This window comes from Cavia porcellus, unplaced genomic scaffold (genome assembly GCF_034190915.1).
Source record: "Cavia porcellus strain 051 isolate PalLab524CR breed Dunkin Hartley unplaced genomic scaffold, mCavPor4.1 scaffold_13, whole genome shotgun sequence".
Taxonomy (NCBI): Eukaryota; Metazoa; Chordata; class Mammalia; order Rodentia; family Caviidae; genus Cavia; species Cavia porcellus.
The window spans coordinates 10,117,596-10,141,473 of NW_026947496.1; the positions used below are offsets into that span (position 1 = coordinate 10,117,596).

Here is a 23,878-nt window from a genome sequence, read left to right on the forward strand (position 1 = left end):
GCTACCTGAATCTGAGCAGGTACTTCTCAACCTATTTTATAGTAAACAGGCTTCCTGTAAAAATTAAATCAGCCTCTGTGCAGAAAGCACCATCACTTATTAGGCCCCGTGAGTAGCAGCTACTGTTGACATGGTTATACAGAAATGAATCGGGGCAACAGAAACAGAATCCGGAGAACTGAATGCTCTGTGAACCGGATGGCACTCCTGCACCCTTAGGCAGTGCTACCTTAAGAAGACTTCAGGACTCCGTGCTTTTCTCCTCCACACCAGCTACTGGAAACCCAGCCATCACGGTCACCTCAAACTCGATGTCCAGCTCAGCCTGGGAGCTGAAGCCTGACCCACAATTTCCTTTAAGGGAGAGGGGCCAACATGGTCACCGTGCCACCATTCTAGCTCATGGAGGGGTTCAATGTCATACTGGTGCAGCGGCTCATTCAAAGCCGAGCTGGGTCACATTCTGCTGAAATGAAATCCTTAGCTCCTTTTTCTTTCCAAGAAAGCTGGAGCAGAGCAGAAAAGCCTCACTTGCAAGTCTAATTGGTAGCTTCCATTAACCTGAGAGGACCTTCCTGCATGTTCACTTATTATCAGGGTACACTTCATTCATATTCACTGACTTGTGTTTCCTTTCCAGGAAAGCCCCGGCACCTTGTGGATACACACAACCCGCCTGAAAGTCATGACTTCTGAATAGCGCGTGCCCAATTGTTAGCTCATCTTCACAAACCGAACGGGAGACATCACCAAGGTAGGAGGAAGGTGACTCTACAGCGTTCAGAGTGAAAAAGCAGCACCAGAGCACCTCTCAGGACGACAGGCAGCATTACCTGCAGAGTGATGGCGTTCTTCTTGGCTGGCCGGTTTAGGGTGATGGTCGTGATGCCGTCTCTCGAGGTCATAAGGACGCTTTCGGACTTGGGCGGGTTCCCGATGGCCCCGGAGCTTGAGGATTTAGGTGAAGGACTTAAGCTAGACACTAAATCCACATAGTTCTGCCGGGCAGTTTCCTGAGGAGGGACCAGCAAAGAGCATTAGCCCCTTGCAACGGACCACACGTCCTGAGGAATACACGCGCGAATAAAGGGCAGCTTGCAAAACCAAAGGGCTTGACTCAGTGAAGCCCACTGGGCTCTCAGAGGCTCCGCCCACAGGGCCTGGATGAGACACATGCAGCTCTTTAGAATTCTAGCAAACCCATAACTAAAAGAAAAGCACAGGAGCAAATCATCTGACCTTGGGCAGGCTGCCGAGGGCATTCCACGCATCCCACTTGGCCTTACTGACGAAGTCCAGCACTGGTGGTCTAGGCACATTACAAGGTCCTTCTGTGGCCTGTAGAGAGATGATTAATGGTCCACTGTCCACGCAAACCAGAGCCCGAAGTGTTCAAGATCCATAAAATCCAAAACTTGCATGAAGGTCTTCCTCAAATTCTGTGACAGAGGACACAGAATGATCTGAACTTTTCCCTGGTCCTCTCTCTCTTTCTCTTTTTTTGGTACCAGCAATCGAACTCACGACCTTGTGCTTTACCAGGCAAGCTCTCGTGCCGTTGAGCTATATTCCGGCCCCTCACCCTCTCTTTGATGTTGATGTTGCTGAAAACGCACAGACACAGAAAAAGGCTGGTGCCAGGTGCTCCCAGTTGCTAAAATAAGTTCTCACTGCCTTCATGTGGAAACATAGCAGAGGCAAGGCCTTGGGAAAGCACTTCCTAAAAATCTAAGAGTTCACTAATTCTCTAGCAATGATCACATTTTTCACAATCAAAGTAGTCAAGCAAACAGTTTTCAAAAGGAACTAGATAACAAACCCGTAGAAGCCCACAATAGCAGCACTACTTGGGGGGAATGGTGGTAACTGGAGGGCAGAACTGTAGCCAGAGGCAGGGGGCGGGCTGTTAGATTCCCCCTGGCAAGGGAAAGGGAAGCAAAACTGACATTTTGTTGTTGTTTGACAGCAGGTGGAGTGACTGGTTTGAGTAAAATATCCCACTGAGCTACTTTTCAGGAAACAATTTAAAACTCCATTTAAAAACTCTATATATAGCTGGGTGTGGTGGTGCTCGCCTGTAATCCTAGCACTCTGGAGGCTGAGGCAGAAGAATTGTTGCAAGTTCGAGACCAGCCTGGGCTACAGAGTGAGCCAAAGGCCAGCCTGAACTGCACAGGGAGACCCTGTCTCAAAGAGTCTAATAAATAAACAAATGTATGTCTATATCATGCTTGCTTCAGCTGCACATATACTAAAAATAAAATCAAAAAAGCTACATTTTGCAATACATCGTTAGTTAAGAGAAGCAAAAAGAAGCGGCTTTGAAAACTAAAGGCAGTAAAGGCGATTATGATTTTCTCCAGACAGAGCCACCCTGCAAGAGTGACCCACCAAGCAGTTAGGGGGACAGAGGCCACACACAAGGGTCAGCCCTGGTCTCCTGGCCAGTCTCACTTCTACCAACAACTGCGGGGCGGGGCGGGGCTCCGAGACCATGCCCCAGTGCCAGCACCCACCAGAGCCGACAGGAGGCCCCGACGTGCCTCAGGGTCATGGTTCCTTACAGGAGAGGGACAGCTTCAAATCAGCTGAGAGGAAAATCACACAGGCCGGCTAGGGGAGAAGCCAAGGCGGTGAAGCTTCTGTGGGCCTCCTCTCGGTGAGTCCTGACAAGGTGACTCTCCAGGGACAGGGTGAGGCAGGACACTATGGGCGGAGTCAGGAGCTGATGGACACAGCCCAGCGGCTCTGCTGGTTCCAGGCGGCAGCCTTGCTCTCTGCTAGGGCTCCAGATCTCCCAGGCCCTGAGGCCAGATGGAGCCTTTTTGGGAAAGGTTGCATTCTTTACCACACACACCCAGGAGAAATTAAGTAGATAAGGGCCTCCAGCCAGGCAGACTTGCCGGGGAGTCTTGTCTTCGGCATTACAACTTAAAAGCTCTGTTCTCAATTTTGTTATAACAATTTTCAAGCGTTCATAAGTTTCATCATCATATTATAATGAGTTTTCGACACCTGGTCACTCACACGGTCAGTTACCAAATTCTGCCCAACCTGCTTTTCTTTCCTCTCTCATGAATCCCAGAAGTCACCCTACTGCACTCTGACATACTGAGTATGCAGTTCTTAAACATTCTTAGTATAAATGTCTCAGATTTTATCTTATAGAACCATGACACTATGAACAATAATTCCTAGGTAGTCTTTTTTTTGTGGTCTTTTTCAGACACAGTCTTGCTATGTGGTTCAGGCTAGCCTTGAACTCACTTTGTAGCTCAGGCTGGTCTTGAACTTGCCATGAATTCTCCTGCCTCAGCCTTCCAAATGCTGGGATCACAGGCATGAGCCACCATGCCTGACTTCCTAGGCAGTTTCTAATACTTAGCCCTATTCACACATTGCCAATGGGCTCAGAATACCTTTTCAACTAATTTATTCTAATCAGAAGTCCGGTAGTGTCTAAACACTTGGACGTTACATCTTTTAAATCTTACTGACTTGACAGTAACCCTAAGGGGTTACTATGTGCCTTAACAGTATTCCAGTATTCCAAGGGCGCATAGAAAACAAAAACAAAATACATACATATAGAAATGTATGCAAATATATACAAACTATTAAAGGTGCACTTTAGAGTCAAAGGTGCTCAAAATGTCTCAAAATAACATTGGACACTGATTAGGTAGGACAGTGACCACTGAAGGGGTGCAGGACTACAGTACGGGGCACTAGATCCAGCTCGGCATGGGGGACACGACACCTGCTGGACATGGCTGAGCCTGCAAGCCGCAGCTGACCTCTCCTCCACACTGCAGGTGCTGGGGACTTGGTCTCATGGGTGAGAAAGTGGCCAAATCAGCCCCTGTGACTCACTGAAGGTGCAGTCTGTGTTTTCTTCTAACACCATCACGGGACTCCTTATCAGTGTTTGCTAAAATTCTGATTTTGACCTCTGGACCTCAGGACCACAAATGCCCAGCAGGTCACTAAAACAGGACACAGCTTAAGCTTCACTTCCTAAAACTGACCAACTCTGTCTCAGCTTCGGCCATGATGCCCGGTTAGGGAGAATCTGATAAAAGCTGGCGGGAGAGTGGATTTGCTGTGTATTTACCTGCCCCAGCTCATCTTCAAGGCAGAGGACCCCAAGGCAAGCATAACTAAAGGGGATTGCAGGACTGAGAGGGACATCTGGTCACCAAACTTTACAACACGCACTCCCAGACCCCTCTGCCCTGCAGGACACCTCAGTCTCTAGCAGTTGTCCTGAACCCGTAGTCTCCTGGCTCCCAGGAAAGCACAGAGCCTCATGGGACTGAGACCACTGCCACCTGAGGAGATCATTTCACGGGACAGAACTGCCTCTCAAATCGTAAGAATTCCTCTGTGACCACCCAACATGGGCTAAGATAGAGACAGACTGGGCTCGGCCCAGGTCAGCGAATCCCTAGCGGCCCTGTCCTTTGGGGCCCAGTGTGATCCTCTTCCACCGTGCGCCTGCTGCAGCTGCTGCTGGAGCTGGAGCCCCTTCCTCACCAGGTCTTACCTTTCAGGGAAAGCGTCTGTCTGCAAATTCACACTGTCACTTCAGTTCCCATTATCACCAACTGAGGACCCACCTGAGCCACTGACAGCCCTGGAGCCTTACCTGCTTATACAGAGCGTAGAGTTTTATCTTTGTGTCATTTCCTGGATCTTCCTTCAAGAGTTTCAGTCGATTCACTGCATTTTCAAAATCCTTCTGGCTGGCTCCCATGGCTGTTCTCCTGACCTGCGGGCCGAACCACGCAGAAATCAATGACCTGAAAAAGAATACGAACAGGCAGGCTTCCGTTTGTACAGGCACTGCTAATTCTGCAGCTTTTTTTCCCCTCAATGTGAGGGCTGAAACAAGGGCTTTTAACCAAGCTACTTTCCCAGATTCATTTATTTTTTATTTTGAGACAGAGCCTTTCTCAGTCACTTAAGTTGCCCAGACTGAGCTTGAATTTGTGATCTTCCTCTTTCAGCCTCCCAGAGTACAGTGCTAGGATTACAGGCGTGCGCTACCACACCTGGCTGGCAGCCTGAATTTAGGTGTTTTCTACCCTGACCAAATCGTAACATTTGTCTGTAAATATATCTCCATACTTGTTCCCGCAAGCCATGTGCAAACAGCAGTACAGAGTCCTAGAAAGTCAATATTGTAGCTAACTATAGTAATTTTAAAATAATGGAAAGGTAAGTTAAAATCAAAGGAGACGTACGTAAGCAATTCAAACGAAAAGTAAATGTCTAGAATGTACATTTCCTCTTCCTCTTTTTCTTTTTGAGACAGAGTTTCACTATGCTGGACTTGAACTCACTTTGGAGCCCAGGCTGGCCTCAAATTCAAGCTGATCTTCCTGCCTCAGCTTCCCAAAGGCTGGCATTACAGGCATGCGCCACCATGCCCAGCTGAATGAACATTTTTGTTATGTAATTTTCATCATAAACAGGAAGCAAATAAAGGGCATGCGGACAGAGTGGGATTAAGGCACTATGAGTTTCATGAGTTCCAGCATCCTGAAACAGCCTGGCACTTGGATTTACCCAGTGTAACTACTGTCTTTCCTGCTGGCAAAACACTGGCCTCTTCATACATGGGGAAAGAGTGGGCAGGGATGAAGGCATGAGAAATGCTCACAGGTATGAGGGTAGCGGTCGTGGCCTTCCGTGTGCTCTTCCAAATGTGGAGGACCGACCACACTGAAGGGTGGTGTACGCTCTGAAAACGCCCCTATGCTCACATTGGATGTCAGACCTGACCAGCCAGAGAGGAGCAGGGAAGAAACAGCAGGTGATGTCAGGGATCACCAAGCACACACAGTAAGCAGGGGATGGGGAACTTCAAAGCACAGTGCTGAGGCAGCAAGCAAAACCAAACCAAAGTAAAAACAGGACTTTCACAAGGTGGACCCTACCAGGCAGGGGTGGGTGGTGCACCTGTCTGTGATTCCACCACTAAAGAAGCTGGGCAGGATGACTGCTGTGAGTTCCAGGCTAGCCTGGGCCACATGAGACCTCGTCTCAAAAAAAACCAACCGTCCAACCAACCTATGGCCCTAAATACTAAAGCTAAGGGTATTAACAATCAACTAGGATAATAACACAAAGCCCAAACATAAACACCTCACCTTCCTTGCAGTTACCTAACTTGCCACAGGAAGACAGACTCTTCCTGGACTATTACTAAAATGCAGCTCAGTAAAATCCGTTCATAGCCTCTCTCACGTATTTTTTTAAAAAACAGGAAAACTGCATTTTACCTGAGTTTGGTATGGAGAAAATACCAAGTGCAAAAGAAAATTTAAAACACCCACTCAAGGCCAAAATTTCCACTTTCATAAAATGCACAGCAAACATTTTGAAATGAAATGTGGCTTTGAACAGCAAGCTGCAAAACACGTGACGACTTAAGACCAGTTCAGAGGCCGCCGCAGGCCTCGCGCGGTCCACGCGGGGGATGGGCAACTCCGCAGCCGTGACCGTGCGGTCCCCCGGACCCTCCGCAGAGCCCGCAGCCCCCAAGGCCAGAGCTGGGGTTTCAACGCGCAGCCAGCGGGCCCTCGCGATCCTCGCGCACAGCCGGCCTCACCAAGGGAGCACCCGCCGCTCTGGCACTCGGTAACGCGTTCGCAGCAGACCCGGGGGCGCCCCAACCGGCGGGCTCCGGCACCAGAGCAGGCCCCCGGGGGCAGCGGCGAGTGGCCGGCGACCTCGGCGCCCGGAGCCCACAGCTTGCGGTTTACCTTGAGAACCAACGACTTGCAGAGTCCGCGCGGCACAGGGCACCGCCAGCCCGGTGCCGCCGGAAGAGAACGTGGGCCGGGGGCGGGGCCAGGGTGCTGCCGGGGGCGTGGTCTGGGTGGGCGGGTCCTGAGAGAGCTGCTGGAGTGGCTGGACAGGGGGCGTGGCCGAAGATAGGGGCGGGGCTTAAAGGCTGCGGATATGAGCAGGGGCAGGGGCGTGGCCAGGACTGGGTTTGGGGGCGTGGTCAGGGCGTGGCCTGGTCCGGGAGGCAGCTGCGCGGATATCTGAAGGACGCGAGTCGCGATCACGATCACGGTGGAGGAAGTGTGGTTGAAGAGAACCACGTTATTCAACCCCAAACAGGAGAGCTTTTCAGGCCGGCAGGGAGGACTCCTGAGGGTCGGGCATCGTCTCCGAAATATTTTAATCCATCTTTATGTCGGTGACCATCTGACGGTGTTTTTAGTTTTGCTGAAGACTTTGTAAAATATTTTCTTCACGAAGGCTCTTAAAAAGACAGCGGTCACTGCTGTGCCGTGGAACGCATCTCAAGGTCCAGCGTCCAGGGACACGAGGATCTGAGACTTCCTGAGGTGACTCTCGTGGCGCATTGTGTTTCTCTTAGACAAATCTTTTTTGTCTCTACCCACTGTCACTGACTAAGGCTCTGAGGAAGGGGAGCTGGTATTTCTGGGAGACAGTCGCATTGGATCCACCTTTGATTTACCAAATTATTCCTGAGTCCAGACTATGCCTACACAGCTACTCAGGCTGGGGGCAGAGAGGGGAACAGTTTTCAGGGGCGGGAAACCTTCTTTAGTTGAGTGAGTGATGCTGTTTTTTTTTTTTTTTTTTTTTAATTTAAAAGAGAGAAAAAAGAAAACAAAAGAAAAACAAAAAGCAAAAGAGACTAACAAAAACAACAAACCCAAAACAATAATGATATAGGCTTTCAAAATAAGATGATAGGAATTTAACAGCAGCTGTTATATTGCTTGAAGATCATTATGTCTGTGCAGAGGAGACTTGAGTTTTGCATTCAAAGCAGTGAAAGCCACTAAAGATACCGCTTGGGTCCCGCCTCTCCAGTTCCCAGCGCTGATGCGGGCTTCCAGTACATTCTCCAAGCACAGTGCTTTGGGATAGGGTAAGAGTCACAGGAACACAATCAAGGACTCCTCCAAAGCTCCAGGACCTACTTGGTCACAGGGCCAGGTTCTCTAGGTGCCTTCTAAGGCCTTGGGGGAGGGGACTGTCCAGTTTAACTAGATCCCATCTTAGAGTACTGATTCCCTGTAGATTATCTGACCTGTCCAGGAAGGGAGCTGGTACAGAGAAGCCTGGGCACTCTTTTGGTTCTAGGTGTGTAAGAGTTGTTGTCTCCAGCTAGGATGAATCTTAGGGGCCCCGGTGTCCACTCCACAGTGCTGAGCTCAGTAATGGTTTACATTTCTGTTTTCCAGGTCATAGGGTAGTATCCACCATGGTTCAGCCATGGTGATTATTTTTACTTCTGATCTTAACCCATTAGGTAAATTATTAAGCCATATGAAAACTTTCACAAGCCGTCCTGAGGAATTCTTCTGGCACGTGGTCCAGTTAACAGTGCAACCTTGAGATCCAGAAGAATCTTGACTTCCCCGTCACCTGGACTTCTCATGTCTGTGACTGTGATTCTATATTTTTTTTTACTTTATTTTCCTCCTCTTGTCTTGTTCTATACATTCTTCCATCAGGCCCTGGCTGAGTTTTGCTGCTCAGATTCCTGTAGCACTCAGCAGTTTTTGCCGACTGGTTCCATCTCTGGAACCCGTTCTCTCCCTGTTGCTGGCTTATCTCCGGAAAGTGGAAGCACAGACAGCCGTGCCTTGCATGTGCCCCCAAGGTCCGTGTCTGGGAAACTCAGTCTCACGTGTATAGGCTGATGGCATCAGAGGCAAGGTCTTCGGAGAGGATTACAACTGGAAGTCACTGGAGTGGGGCCCTCATGATGGGGCAGTGCATTCGTAAGCAGAGGTGGGGACAGCTGAGCTACCCTGTCCAGTTGTCCTGCCGTGCAATGCCCTCTTCCACGCTGGGCCGCACTCGAAAGGCCCTGACCCATACAGGCATTTTGTTAGTGGACTTTGAGCTTCCAGAACTGTGAGCTGGCTTCTCCTCTGTGAGTTGGTCTGTGGTATTTTGTTAGAGCAACATAAAATGAACGGAGACCTAGACACTCTTTGGGATTCTTCCTTGATCTTTTCCCATGGCTAAAATCTCACAGTGAATTTCCTTGGCTTCTGAACAAATCTAAACCTCTTATCCTGGCACATAAGACTAGGAAGATTTGGCCTCCACCCTGCTGCCCAATCACTCTCTAAGCCCATGATTCTAGCACTTTCCTTCTCAGATGAATTTGGGATGCTTGACTTCTCAAAATCTCCATGTTCCATGAGGACCCTGAAGTCTGACCCACCCAGTGGGTACATTTTCTCCTCCCGAGATCCTACGCTCTCTCAAGCTGTCTTTCTTCTCTTAACTTCTGTCACTGAGTTCATTTATGATTAACAATTTCTCTCATTACTCACCTTGGGGCACATGTGGAGAGGAGATACCCACCGTATAGGACGCCCCTTCCCATGGCAGATCGCTGGATGCAACACACTCCACAGGGGACTGAGGAGAAGAGCTGTGGAAAGGTTGGGTCTAGCCTGAGTGGGTCCGCCTGTGACAGCTGCCTCTGGGTCAGTTTCTCTCCTCTTATTAAATTGTCGGATGGTGCTAATGGGTGTGTTTTAGTGCTCTGAAGTTAATTTTTAATGGTTGGTGAGTACCTTCAGACAATAGGATTGGACTAGATGAAGCAGAATTAATTATACAGCCTTCCACTAGTCACTAAAGATTATTAGTATATATTATGCATTCTATGTCATAATTGTTTCTTGCTTTAGTTTGATGGCATTACTTGAGAAAGATTAAATCTGTATTGTTACTACACTTTACAAAATTCCCCCTTTTTTTTCCAGCTAGGTTTTCTGTTATCTTTCTGTAAATCACATAGCTTGATATCAGAGATATTAAAAATAAGATTGCTGGAACACTATCTTTTTTAGTGTTCTTTCTTATTCCCAGTTATAACTTAGAGTAGAAAGACATTCCAGAAGCAAACATTTGACTGGTTTTCTCGCTCTGCCTCAGTCCCTAATCCCTGCACGATCTGTTCCTTCGGGGAAGCTCATCTTAGTCACTCTTTCTGTAGGTTGCCTGAGCATTCATCGAACTTATACTTGGTGATTTTCAACTACATTTCTGCAGCAAAAGAATCTCCCTCAGATATCCCTTTTTAGGAAAGATTGGAATCAATATGACTGTGTAAGAAAAAGTTGGCTTTTTTCCAGTCACTTAGTTTTTCTTGTTTACACCAACGATTAACTTACAAGCTGTCCAAATGCATAGAATAGAACAAGGATTTTTGCTACATCGGAGCCAAGGAGAGCACTAAGAGATCATGAAATACATTTATTGAACACAATGTTATAAACTTTGCATTCACTCAAGGGTTGATATGCTAGAGAATGGCATCCATGGTGGGTCAGAGCAGGTGACATCCTTGCTGACAAACAAAGGTAACCTAGTCTTGTCCCAGGCATACTGGAAAGAGGAAAGTTAAAAATTCCACGCACAAATCACCATCTGTAATTATTGCAAAGATAGGACAACTTCTCACTTGTGAATTCTATACTCACAAGTTTTCATGCTCTTTAAATTTATTTGTGATCCCAATGCAGTTCTCACAGGACCTTGACAGCTATTTACAGGCGCACCCAGAGTGGGGAGATCTGATTTACAGGAGCACAGGGTCACAGCCGAGGTCTAGCAGAGGGATGGGCTGTCTTTTTCCCCTGCTGTGCTATAAACAAGTGTCCTTGTGGTTTAATTAGTGCTGTGTTTTTCATATTTTTGTGTCTTTTCCTGGTGATTTTGCTGTTTAAAAAATACCTCAAGCATGACGCTGAGCGCTGCCTTGTGTTCCTAAGCCCAAGAGGACAGCCGAGTGCCTCACAGAGCAAAACTGCTAAATCAAGTCCGTCCAGGCATGAGTCACAGTGTTGCTGGAGAGTGCAGAGTTGACAGTACTCGTCATTTTTCCTTGATCTTTTCCTATGGCTGAAAAATTCAGGGTGAGTCTCCTTCTGAATGAGGACCCCTTGCAGATTCTAGAATCTGAGGATGCTCGAATCCCTTATATAAAATGATGTGGCTTTGCATATAATCTAGGTGTACTCCCATATACTTTAAATCATCTCCAGACTGCCAACAGTACCATAATGTTAAGTGAAATAAATTGAACGCACAAGCTTAAATATCTCGATTTCTCTTATGTGAGAAGCCCAGTATGTAAACAACTTAAAGAATATAATAAAAGACAGATAGTAGGAGACAGGAAATGATCATTTGCAAAAGGAAAAGGGGACCAAGAAATGGAGGGATGGGAGAGGGGAGGCAGAAGAAGATATAGAAAGAATTAGATCGTGTTCTGCATATACATCATCAGCCCCCCCACCATAAATGCAATCACCTGCACTGCAAACAGATACTAACAGGAAATTTAAGATATAGTGACACCTAACAACATGACCATGCTATGTAGTCCTATGTTATAATATTTTATCTGCATTAGTTTTTAATTGTGTGATTATATAATGGGTTGATTGTAGCATATTTTGATCCATGCTGGTTCGGTCTGGGCACAGGTGACCCATGGGTATGAAAGGCTGACTGCACTGACTTACAGTGTTCCCGTGATTGGAGAACATCTAATGACCATGAATAATGCCAGTCAGGTGCACGTGGGCTGTCTTAGCTTGGGCTCCCCCGAGGCAGACCCGGAGACGGGTGTTTATTCAGGAAATGATCCTGGGAAAGAGTTACATGAGAGGTGACAGAATTAGTAAGGGGGGTTCCTCTGTGAGCTGCTGGAGCCCCTTCCTCCTGGGCAGTCACCCTTCCTGAGATGGAGGGGCCTGCATTTCTTTAGCACTTTCTCTTTAGGTGGGTGGATTAGCAGTGGATTCTTTCCGCTTCCCTTTACTTGAGGGTACCCTTTTGTACCTTCATTTTTGAAGAATTTTCTCACAGAATTTAGAGTTGAATTTTTTTTTCCTTCAGTATTTTGAAGATTTTACTCCACTGTCTTTATGGTTTTTCAGGAGGAATCTTTAATATCCTCCAATTCTACAATTATTATTTACCCTACAAAACTGTATCATTTCCTTGTAGCTTCTTTCAAGGTTTTTTCTCTATCTCTGCTTTTTAGCAGTTTGGTTTCAGTATCTGTGAACATGGGTTTTTGAGTTCATTTTGTCTGGGGTTTGCTGAACTTCTTAAATTTGTGAATTGACATCTTGGAGAAGATTTTACTGATTATTTCTTCAAATAGCTCATCTGTCCCAATATCTTTCTTTTAGTCAGTGACTTTAACATTGACATTTCCCCACAGGTCCCTTTGGCTGTTTTTCTGTTTTTTAAATCTTTTCTCTCTCTGTTCATCAGATCGTGAATTTATATTCACGGATTTTCAAGCTCATTGATGACCTCCTTTGTTATTTTCATTCTGCTCTCAAATCTGTGTTTTAAAAAATTCAAAAAGTTTTCTTAGTCCTCAAATTTCTTTTTGGCTTTGAAAAACATTTCTCTGTTCCACTGACCACTTTTGTCTGTGCAACCCAGAAGCACCCCGTGCACCTTACAGAGGTTACAAGGGCAGGCTTTGCTGACTCCTTCAGTTTGGTTCACCCGTCCCTGGGGTCTGGTCTCTTGGACGTGGCCCTTGGATTTGCTCTGTGCCTTACCTGTTAAGTTTCCATCCTGCACCCTTTGGGGCTGTCGGGGGCAGTGCTGCATTAGACAATGTCTCCTCAAGGTCTGCTTGGGGTTGCCAGCTGAGCTGTGTGATCTTTGTTAATTCTCCGCTCTTAACAGTGTCTTTGACTGTCCTGGATACACTGAATTAAATTAAAGTAGTAAATTCATTGATAGAAAATCCATAGGTCCAATGCAGCCAATGTAGTAGTTCCTTTATTACTAGGTAATTTAAATAACTGTCTTAAATAGCTCTTTTCATTCTAAACCTCCGTGGAGTTTCACAGAGCAGCAATTTAGTGCATATTCATACTTCCCAAAATTATAAACACAATTATCATTGCAAGCAGTCCTCATAAATCTAAATTACATGCCTCACAGGGGCTTCATAGGTATCCGGGCCAGTTTAAACTAATTAAGATATTGCTATTGATCACAAGAAGTTAAGACAAATAACCCATTAACAGGACTGATAGGAGACACAGGATCTGTCATTGCTGGGCCTTCACCTCCCTCATTGAGGTGCTGGCAGCATTTCAGCAGTGCTGATAAGCTGACATTCATCCATTTATTCTTCAATCATCTCTTCAGAAAATTTTACTGGTCACCTGCTAAGGTACCCGGCAGCGGCAGAGGAGAGGCACTGTTTCTCATAGAGACCTCAGAGCGATGAGTCCACTGCGGAACGCGGTCTCTGCTCTTTCCTCGGATACAGAGAAGGAACAAAAGGACTCCCACAGAAGAGGTTGCAGGAGACCAAGAAGAGGGCATAGTGGGTCCATATCTTTGCCATAGCAAGAACGACACCAGTTAAGAGGTCAGTAACTCTGAAGTTCAGTAACATAGGCCCAGCAAGCCATCGTCAGTAAGCCACAAGGCTTCATACGAATTATGCAAGATTACCCAGGACATGTAACACTGTTTTTGTGATTTTACAAATCAAGCAATGGAAGCAGAGTCTGAAGAGCTTGCTGGACGTCTCAGTGCCGTGAATGTCTCCCTGTGCTGGAGGCTAGCCTCATCCTCCCGCAGTGTCTGTTCCCCCTGGAAATGAGTCCCTTCCATGGGGGACCAGTCAAGGGTGTGGTCTGCCATGGAAACCTGCAGAAACCCTGGTACGATGTGTGAGAGATACTTCACCACTGCAGACACCTCCTGCGGTTGGTTCTTTTGCTCGGAGACCCACTTGTTGATTGCTTTTAACCGAGGTTTTCTAAATTTCTCTGAGTTCCTTTTTAAGAAGACAAATGAGGTGTTAGTGAAAACGTGTATATTTAAATAAAAAAGTTATTACAGTAAAAGACACATTGCTTTTAATCCCCCTCAAAATATTCCTTTTTGCTTTGAACAAACTTAATCCGATTGTTCTTGCCATTTCCTGAAGAATTTTGGAAGTCCTCTTTCATTTTATTTCATTTATCTTTTTCAAGAAATTTATTGGTGTAGTTTAGATATACAGAATGATCACATTTATCATAGGGAATGCATACTGTACACAGCGTATTTTATTTCTTCTTTTTTCTTTTTCATTCCCCTCCCGTCAGCCCCACTTCCCCTCCTTATTTACAAAGCTGTGTTTCCACTTTATCCTTTTTTTGAGACAGGGTCTCCCTATGAAGCCCAGGCTGGCTTGAACTCATGGTGATACTCCCAGCCTCCCGAGTGCTCAAGTTACAGGAGTATGCCACCACTCCTGGTGTATTTTATCCCTTTTTTTCTTTTCCTTTCCTCCCTCCCCATTTTGTTCCTCTTTCCATTTGACTGATTTCACGACATATGTGCACCCATGTTTATAGCAGGATCATCTGTAGTAGCTACGTCTAAGAAACAACCCAAATGCCCATCAACTGATGAATGGATAAAAAAGATTTTTTAATGCAATTGAGTACTATTCAGCCATAAACAGACATAAAGTTGAGACATTTCTAGCTAAATGGATGGACTTTGAGACCATATTCTTAAGTGAAATAAATCAGACACACATGTGAAAGTCCTCTTTCAAGTGAGTATCTCAGTTGTATTGTTGTGACCACTTTTATGTCCTGAATGGAATCAAAACATTTTCCTTTCCAGTCCTTATGACTTTGGTGAAGAGCTCAGAGATGCTGGTGCCAGATCAGGGGAATAAGTTAGATAAAGACACACTCTGACCTGGGGATTTAGTTCAGTGGCACAAGCGCCTGTCTGGCAAGCTTGAGGTCATGAGTTTGATCCCCGGAAGGATAAGATGCACCCTAATCTCCTTACGAGCCTATCATTCACCGTTTCAACTTGTGAAAGTGGTGAAAGAGGACTTTGAAATACTTTAGAATGTGGCAAATGATGGGGTAAGTGTGTTAGAAGCAAGCCGGGTTACGGGCAGTGTGTCTTTCTGTGTAATGAGTTTTTAAATTTAAACACTCTTCGTAGTTTTGACCTCCCCCTTCATATGTTATTAGTAGGTATCTAAGCAAGTTTTCAGGAATGAAACTCTTGGCTTCCAAATTGTACGAGCTGGCTTTCCATTTTCTAATACAAAAATAAGAAGCGAAAGTAACTGCCCCTCTTATGCTTAAGCAAGGCAACAGGTGTGAGAGCTGTCAACTATGCGGCCACAGCCTCTGTCCCAGGACTCATCCCTGATTTGGGGGACGACTCACCCCGCTGAAGACACTCAGCTGGGCAACAGGTGCTCTAGTCTAACCGGCCTTGAATGCATGAGACGCAACCTCCCAGCACCGGGAAGGCATGCCTCCTTCCCACGGGCAGGAGGCCGTGAGGGCGATACCCCGCTCTGCGCACTTGGCATTTGATTGGGAATGAAGGTTCTCAAAGCTTTGGGCCAGGCTCTGACCGCTGACTGTCTGCAGTTGCCATCTCTGTCCAGGTAGATAAATCAAGTTTGGCCCATGTGAGAGGCCATTTCCTTATTTTGCAAGTGATAAGATAAGCAAAGGTAAGGCATTTTCTCTCCTCTCCTTTCCTCAGAAAGAGGAGAAGGGTCAACACTAATCCGCATGCTGCACGGTTTTATCTATTCATGCAAAAGGGTGACCTTGCTAGATATGCAGCCCCAGGACTGGGGTTTGGCCAGCGCTTGTGCTTCAGATGGGGCTGGCTGTATTTTAGGCCCCCCATGTTTCTCTGCACACTCACGTTAGGCAATGAACAGACTTGCATCACTCTCGGAGGGCTGTGGCATGTCAGGAAACCCAGTAAGTGTTAAGGAGGCAAAGTGTGTGTCAGTGTGCGGATGGAGTTGAAAGACTTGGGTGTGGGCGCTGCTACTGTGGGCTGCAGGGATCGGGGAGACCAAGGAAAGCTGGATACATGGGGGAGGGGGAGGGGCTCTCTTTGGAAGATACTGTGCCTACTCTGCTTTATGAGCTAAAGCGCACACTGGTTCTGGGCTCATCCGTGTGCACCTTTTCAGGTGCACGCTGCGTCATGAGCTGTTGATCTTTATAAAATCCGTGGGATACAGAGGGCTGTAGAATTACCTATGTCTGTAGACAACTCTGCTGTGTCACCCTCCAAGAGGATACAGCTCACAGGGTAGAGGGCAGAGGGCACAGGAGTGCATGTTGATCCCAGAGGGCATGCTCAGCTCAGAGTGTATTTTGCAAGACAGGCAAGAGATAAAGCACTGGGAATGGGGATTTAGCTCAGCGGCATAAGTGCCTGTCTTGTAATTGCACAGTCATGAGTTTGATCCCCAGTACCGATAAAAAAAAAAGAAAGAGAGAGAGAGATAAAGCAGGAGATGATTCCTGGGCTGTTTCACCTTTCCTGGCCCTGGTCCTGTTATAACTTGGGCCCCGGTATAAAATCCAAGGAGGCAAGAGACTGAAAATTTAGGTGGCAAAGGCTTTATTTCCAGGCCTGGCGACCAGTCTCCGGGAGCCAATTTGGAGACTGTGTGCCAGAGACTGAAGGGAGGACTTTAAAAAGAGGCTGGAGGAAAAGTTGGGGGAAAACAAAGAAACCTGCAGAGCCATCAAACTTGTTGACCTGAGTCTGGAAACTGTATTGCTGTCCACTTAGCTCTGACAATCTCGGGAGTTCCTGGTGTTTCTCAAATTACTCCCATCCTACAGACTGATATTATCTCAGAGTGGCACATCTGCAGCAATATTTGGAGAAGAAAGTGGAGAGTTAATTATCCCAGGACAGCTCGTTTTTGCTAGTGGGTGCGAAGGGGTCAAGAGTTACAAGAAGCTGAAACTTAAGTTTTACAAAGATCTGATATCTAACTCATTTGATGCATACAGAACAAAAGGAAAGCACCGATTGGGGTTTGGGCCATAGTATTTCTGGGTAATTTCTTTGAAGCTAAACAGTTCTTAAAATTGGGGTAGGCTCATTTTATGACAGATCATCACCAGGTTGGGAAGAGGTCACCAGAAACCCAAATTCTTTATGGCCTAGATAGATAGGTGAGGGGAGAGGGAGGCAATAAGGTGCCATACAGAACAGAAAATGGCGGTTATGTGTCAAGGTCAGGTAAAGGGTTAAACTCATACGCAAATCTCTCTGCACACAAGCAGGTTACTTTAAACAAGTATAAATTAATGGGCCATTCTAGTTTTCTTTAGCTCTTTAGCGGAGAATAGAGGCACCTAACAGTGATTAACAACCCTTGTTAGCTTGTTTTAGCACAACTTCTGTAGTTTGTAGAGGGCAACAATGGTTAACATATCAATTAGGTGAGATTCTTGCAATTCTTTACAGAGGAGAGTAGTGCTCAACATATCAATTAGGTCACTTAACATATCAGTTAGAGAAAAAGGATAAAAAAAACACATTTAGTAAGCCACTTTACAGGTTTGCTATAATATACATATAACGAAGCTATTTTCTTAGAGTACAACAGTCCTTCTGTTGGAAGACAATAAATTCCTTCTCCGCTCACATCACTGCTGATGCATTGAGGGCCGGACATATTTTAACGTCGTTAGTGATAACTTAAGTGCGAGTTTCTAGGTGTCAGAATTTTCTGGTGCAATAAAGGGGCAGAATATAAGAAAAAGTGAAAGTGGCCTTTATTCAAAGGACTGGAGAGGAGCCCACAACCCACAGCAGTCTGCATATGGGGGTGGTGTATGTGTGACCTTTGACCAGATTTGGAGCTTAGGGCAGGCAATGGTGACCCACAAGGAGCTGATTGGAATTTTCTTCTCACTGAGGAGAGAAAAATGGAAGTTGTAACAGGAAGAAGGAGGAAGTGGCCGTCAGGGTAAACATCCCCAATTTGGGATTTGGCCTTCTACCTCTATAATGTCTTATAATTCATTTTAGGGCAAAATTCTTTCACTAGGTGGTGATTTCTTAAACTCTGTAATCAGCTTTTTTAACATCAAGGAGGCAGGGTCAATTTTTTTTCTTGCTATTATGCATTTTTAACTATATTAAATACTAACTGCTCACCTCAAGCCCATTGAACAGTGTAAGGTTGCATCCTGGATACCTTTATTATTCTTTTTTATTGATTTCATGTGCAACTTTTTGGCTGTTGTGTGCTATAAGCTAACTTTTCCCAATGAAACTTCCCACCAAACAAGTTTACTTTGATAAACTGCAGATGCTCAGAATCAGAGTTTGTTCCTTTGTGTCTCTGAGATGTGTTTAACTGAGCAGTTACCATGTGCCTGAACTAGGACCAGGGAGGTGAGGTGAGCCAGACTCGTAAAGCCTGAGGGAAGCCAAAAAATAACAGCCATGCAAATGAAAATAACATTAGGCATCAAATATTGTGTAGAAAACGGCCAGATCACTTAGGCCCATGTGCATTCAGAGATGAGATTTTTAGGTTATGTTATATTCGGAGTTCAGATTTTAGTTTAAGAATAAAGGAAATTTCCCAGTGTGGTGGTGAATACCTGGAATCCCAGCTCTTGGGAGGCTGAGGCAGGAGGATCACTGCAAATCCGAGGCAAGTCTGGGCTGCAAAGTGAATTCAAGGCCAATCTGATGTGCGTAGTGAGACTCTGTCTCAAAACAACAAAAGGAAAAAAAAAAGGAAATGGGAAGTGGTTGCAGTTCACTGTACGGGGCACTCACTGTCACTTTAGTTCAGTCTGGTGAGATAGAACACACACATGTGCAACAGTGACACAGCGAAGCTTCCTCCCCTACAGACAGGCAGCAGCGGCAAGCGAGCCAGGCCCACTGTGAGGCAGCACCGCAGGCTCAGGAGGCCTCCCCAGGCAGGCGGAGCCGCCTGGCAGGCGAGGACCCTGGAAGCCACCACCCATGGCGGTAGCTGGGCACCTCAGGGTCACAGGGCTCCAGCAGGGCAGGACGGACTGACTCCAGAGGGGAGCTCCGCCAGTCTGGGCTGCCCCCGCCAGGCCCTGCCCATTTGGAGACTTTCAGTCTCTCCTGAGAGTCACTTAAATGAGAAAGGGGGAAGAACTGGGAGGAGGTGAGGCCTCCAAAGGGCCCAGGCCCACCGGGTGGGCCATGTCTCAGGACAAACTGCCTGCAATGCTGAGCAGTGAGCAACAGATGGTGACTCTTTGGCAACGGAAGCTCTGGAGGCTGGGAAGTCAGAGCACGGCGGCAGTGCCTCCTGTGTCACCCCACGGGGAAAGGAAGGCCAGGGGACCACGCGCAGCAGGGAGAAGGGTCAGGCTGCAGGAACAGCTCATGCCTTGAATGACCTGCTCACTTTCCCAAGCCCCAGCTCTTGCCGGGCATGGTAGCGCACACCTGTAATCGCAGTGCTCTTTGGGGGTGAGGCAGGAGGATTCCATATTTGAGCCCATCTGGGCAATTAGTGACTTAGTGAGCTCCTGTCTCAGAATAAAAAATAACAAAGGTGTTGGGGATGCAGCTGAGGACAAATATGACGACAAGCAGAAACACGGAATGACACCCAGGATTAGGAGGCAGCTGTATTACGTCGACAGGCACTGATCAGATCATCCCCAAAATACCAGACCTTGAAGCCTCAGGGAGGAAGGAAGGTTTTTATGGAGTTGAAAGGGAAGGCTCTCTTTGATTGGTCCTTACAATGTGCTGCATAGGGATCAGCTGTTTCGAGGGGACAGAAGCAACCGGAAGTGTAAAATGAAGTATCACCTGGCAGGTAACAAACGGACCGGGGGCACAAAGGCCCAGGGTTCAACCCCCAGTACCCCTCCACACACACACACATGTAGGGAGCCACTGAAGCTGGAGATGGATCACACATGTGAGGCTAAAGCAAGGCCAGCCCTGAGAACACAGAGAGCCCAAAACAATCCACATAAACCAGCTGTTTCATTTCCAAGAAGGCAGGGGGCCCAGGCCAGCCAGGCAAACAAGTTGCTGGGCAGTGGGGTTGAAATTGACATCATCCTTCTGAGTGTAGAAATAACGTGGCTGAGCAGTTCCCTCCCTCCCATCAGGAGCAGGCTGCACCTGACCCCAGCTTTGTCTCTCCTTTATTTTCTCATCCTCTCACTGTCCTTCCCCTGCTCCCAAACATCTAGAGCTGCAGCTGGTCACTAAACACACACACCCTGAACTCTAATGCCGTCACATGGCCAGCTGAATTCCAACATGGGCTCTGGAGGGGCCACTCCAACCCCAGCAGGAGAGGAAGTAACTAGGGAGCCTCCATGTTGGGTAAGAGACGGACTTGAGCCAAGGCGAGGGGAGCGCGGACGGGAAAGAAAGAAGGGCTCCGTGGACAGGGGAACTGGCTTTCGGATCGCTAAGAAAGCAATGCAGCGTCCACACCATGCTATGGATGCGCTTCTCTCTGAGGACAAATATGACGACAAGCAGAAACACGAAATGACACCCAGGATTAGGAGGCAGCTGTGATGTACCTGTACACTCATGTACCTGTAGTTCTGTCATATTTTTGCTTTGATGTAGTTTATGAACTAGTAATGGCCAGAGAAGACAGCCTTTAGGATTTTAAATATGACACTGGGTTTTGGTTTAGGAGAGAGAATTTTTACATCCTAATGCACCAGCATGCTGGTTTTAGTGTTTGAAGATTTCAAAGGGGCCCTGAGTGATTAAATTTACTCAGTGTTTTCTCAGTATTAATGGAAACATCCTACTTTTTACTTATGCTTTGCATAAACTAATTAACATTAAGGGATATTCTCTTTAATCTTTTCTCCGTCTTCCTCCTTTACCTTCCTTGTCTCTTCTCTTCCTCTCTCCTTCCTTCTTTCCTTCCCCCAGTACTGGGGATTGAACCCTGTTCCTTCACTGAGCTATAACCCCAGATCCTAGATCTTTAATTTAAAAAAAATTTTGATTACACATGGGGATTATCTGACAAAGATGTTAAGGTTTTTTTTTTTTTCATTTATGGGAAAAAAGACAGAAAAGAAAAACAAAAACAAAAGACAACAACAAACCCAATACAATAAATGTAAAGGTTTACAAAACAAGATGATAGGAATTTGACAGTGGTTGTAATATTGCATATTGCTATCTTCAAAAGGATTGCTTAGGTTAACAGATTTAGACATGTAAAAAGATTCTTTTTTTTGGCGATTGTTTGAGACAAAGTGTCACCGTGTAGTCCCGGCTGGTCTCAAACTCACAACAGTCCTCCCACCTTGGCCTCCAGAGTCCTGGGGTTACCAGCATGCACCACCACACCTGGCTTTTAAGATTCTTGAATGAGGGATCACAAGTATTTTAGAGACTGAAGTTATAATAGGAGGCCACGTGGAGCTGCTGTAATTCCAGCACCCTCAGAGGCTGAGGCAGGAGGATCGGAAGTTCAAGTGTGAGCAATTTAGCAACTTAGCAAATAAAAAATGATTTTTTAAAAAAATGGGCTGGGGATGTGTAAAGATTCTGGATTCAGTCACCAGTACCACACACACACATGTGCTCACATCTACACACTCGTGTGTACATTATAAAACAGAATAAAATAAAAGTTTTCGAGTTAAAATTTGATATATATAAATTATACAAATGATATAAATTATAAAATCAAATGATTCTGTAGATGGGCTCAGTACCACAAAAGAGACAGAGGGAGGAGTGAACTTGAAAATCAGTATGATACTCTGTGTTCCACCACCAGATCCAAACCGATCACAACACTAATCCTGCCTGAAAACTTCCCCAGTTTAGAAAAGCACAGACCTACTGATTTAAAAAAAGCAAGTGATCCCGGCAGGGTCATTGCAAATAAGTCCATGCCCGATCCATCATAATAAAATTGTGAGAAAATGCAGATTGTGGGGAAAATCTTGCAAGCAGTCATAGCAGAGCAAAGCACAGCCAATAGACCATCTTCGGTTCCCACAACTTCTGGTTTCTGAAGAAAGCGTGGGGACCAGAGGAAAGAGAGCCTGGCTCCAAGAGCTGCTGGAGCTGCACTGTACCTCAGTGCTGGGACATCAAAGCTCTCATAACTGAGGGACTCTAGGAAGTCATGCAGGGGACCTGCGTCAGAGGACAGCCAGCCGGGTCTCCAGGCAGCAGGAAGTGATCCCGGGGAACCTCGGACCTCGGAAACAGAGGAGGAACGGTGGCTGTGGTAAATGCCTGGGCAACAGGACAGGCGCTCCTCTCTTTCTGAGTTCTAGTGGGTGTCGGTAGTTAAATTCTGGGGAGGTAACATCCCCTCATGGAATTTTCAGTATGGAGCTGTAATACAGGAAACCTAGAGGGGGATGGGAATAAAGAGCCCCACAGAATGGCATGCTTTCCATTCTAGGTAAAATGGTAAAATGCTGATTCTCAGTTGCCTTGGAGATGTTTAGCTTGTGCTGTGGGTTGGACTTTGATGCTCTCAAAGGGCCAGGGATGTGTTAAGGACTTGGGTCTTTCAGAAGCAGGGCTTTCCGGGAGGTCTTTAGATCACTGAGGGTGTGGCCTCAAAGGAGACTGGGATCCTCTTCTCCCTTCCTCTCCATGGAACACTGGCAAAGGGTGCCTCCAGCCTGCACTCCCTGTGATGTGCCACCCTTGTGAGGCGTCCAAACGACTGGAGCCACCCAATCTTGGTCTTGAGTCTCCAGTACCATGAAGCAAAATAACTCTCTCGCCCAAGCACCCTGTGTCAAACTTTCCTACAGTTACATGAAGCTAATTTGTTTGTATGTTTTAGTTCCCAGAGCAACCACTAAGAAAGCTATGCACAAAGATATAGCTAAAACAAGAATGAATTAAGATAGAGTGTTTAAAAAAGTTTAAGTATACAAGAGCCTGGGAAGAGAGAGCAGGACCAGCACCAGAGGGGAAGCACACATAAAATGCCAAACACAAAGGCAAATGCTGCCTGACATTTATACTACATAACAGATTATCCAAACACTGCCCTCAGCCTCAGTCTCCTCTTAGGGGAACCCGAAAACTTGAAGATCTTAGAAGGGTTTGGAGGACTTCTGGAGTCACCAGGCCATTTGCTTACAGCCACAGGATTTCCATGCATGGCACAGCATTTGAAAGTGGCTAGCAGTGCTGAATTAGGGAAGCTTTGGAAAAGAGCTGAGAACCAATTTTTTTAAAAAATAAGCACACACTCATAAAATAAGCACAATTTGTCATAATGCAATTACTAAGCTATATTTTCCAACCATAGAGTTTGATCTGTTGCTCTATGCCCTTTCTGCAGTTTTGATGCTTCTTAGCAGGATTATAAAGATACATGATCTATTTCCACAAGAGATAAAAACCATCAGCACTAAAATGACCACTTCATCACATAAAATTACTTTGCCTCCAATGCACCTTGACTGACATCAATATTATTAATATCCAGGCTTCTATTGGACTTCTGGCTTGACATATCTGATTGATCACACACGTTTTATTTCTACTTCCTCAAGAAATCCAATTACAATTGATTAATAATTGCATGGGAACTATAAAAATATTTTTTTTTCTTGAGGAAAAAAAATGCATGTTACTGGGTTGCAAATTTCCATAAATTTCTTTTTACTTTTTGCGAGACAGGGTTTCCCTGTGTAGTTTAGGTTGGCCTGGAACTCAGTATGTAGCTCAAGCTGACCTTAAACTTGCCGCCATCTTTCTGTGTCAGTCTTCTCTTCCTGCATGCTGGGATTGCAGGTGTGCGCCACCGTGCCTGGCTACCCTTTCATTAAAGAAGGAAAGTAAACACGGGAGAGGTGGATGACACGGCAGGGATCAGTGGTCTAAGGGACACACAGGAGAGCCTCCAGGGGACCAGGGCATGGAGGCACAGGACACACAGCAGAGGTAAGTGAGGTGCTGAAAATGACCACTGGCACCCTACCCTGCCCGTGACCCTTTGCACAGAGGCAGCAGGAGTGACTTTCCCACACAGGAGGCA

General features: G+C 46.2%; 1 protein-coding gene and 2 long non-coding RNA genes across 7 annotated transcripts in view; 2 read left to right on the forward strand and 1 right to left on the reverse strand.

Moving 5' to 3' along the window:
• LOC134478480 (uncharacterized) overlaps positions 1 to 837 on the forward strand; it is a 5,830-nt gene extending 4,993 nt beyond the window's left edge. Inside the window, exon 3 of the long non-coding RNA XR_010051113.1 lies at positions 641 to 837. This is a non-coding gene — a long non-coding RNA (uncharacterized LOC134478480). The remainder of the gene's footprint in view (positions 1 to 640) is intronic.
• The window catches only part of Eci2 (enoyl-CoA delta isomerase 2), a 19,521-nt gene extending 10,019 nt beyond the window's left edge, over positions 1 to 9,502 (reverse strand). Inside the window, exons 1-4 of one of the 5 annotated variants that reach the window (XM_013151469.3) lie at positions 9,342 to 9,502; positions 4,649 to 4,802; positions 1,240 to 1,338; positions 834 to 1,013 (exon numbers count right to left, since the gene is read on the reverse strand). In XM_013151469.3, the coding sequence (XP_013006923.1) occupies positions 834 to 1,013; positions 1,240 to 1,338; positions 4,649 to 4,802; positions 9,342 to 9,394 (486 nt within the window). In that variant the 5' untranslated portion in view covers positions 9,395 to 9,502. Of the gene's footprint in view, positions 1 to 833; positions 1,014 to 1,239; positions 1,339 to 4,648; positions 4,803 to 5,665; positions 5,780 to 6,616; positions 6,636 to 6,770; positions 6,866 to 9,341 lie in introns of those variants that run through there. The other 4 variants (XM_003468820.5, XM_013151472.3, XM_063259813.1 and 1 more) reach the window with 4 other exon arrangements.
• A 30-nt stretch (positions 9,503 to 9,532) lies between these two features.
• On the forward strand, positions 9,533 to 13,916 carry LOC134478479 (uncharacterized). The gene is made up of 2 exons (XR_010051112.1): positions 9,533 to 10,934; positions 13,207 to 13,916. It is a non-coding gene; the product is annotated as an uncharacterized LOC134478479 (long non-coding RNA).
• Positions 13,917 to 23,878: the final 9,962 nt, after the last annotated feature.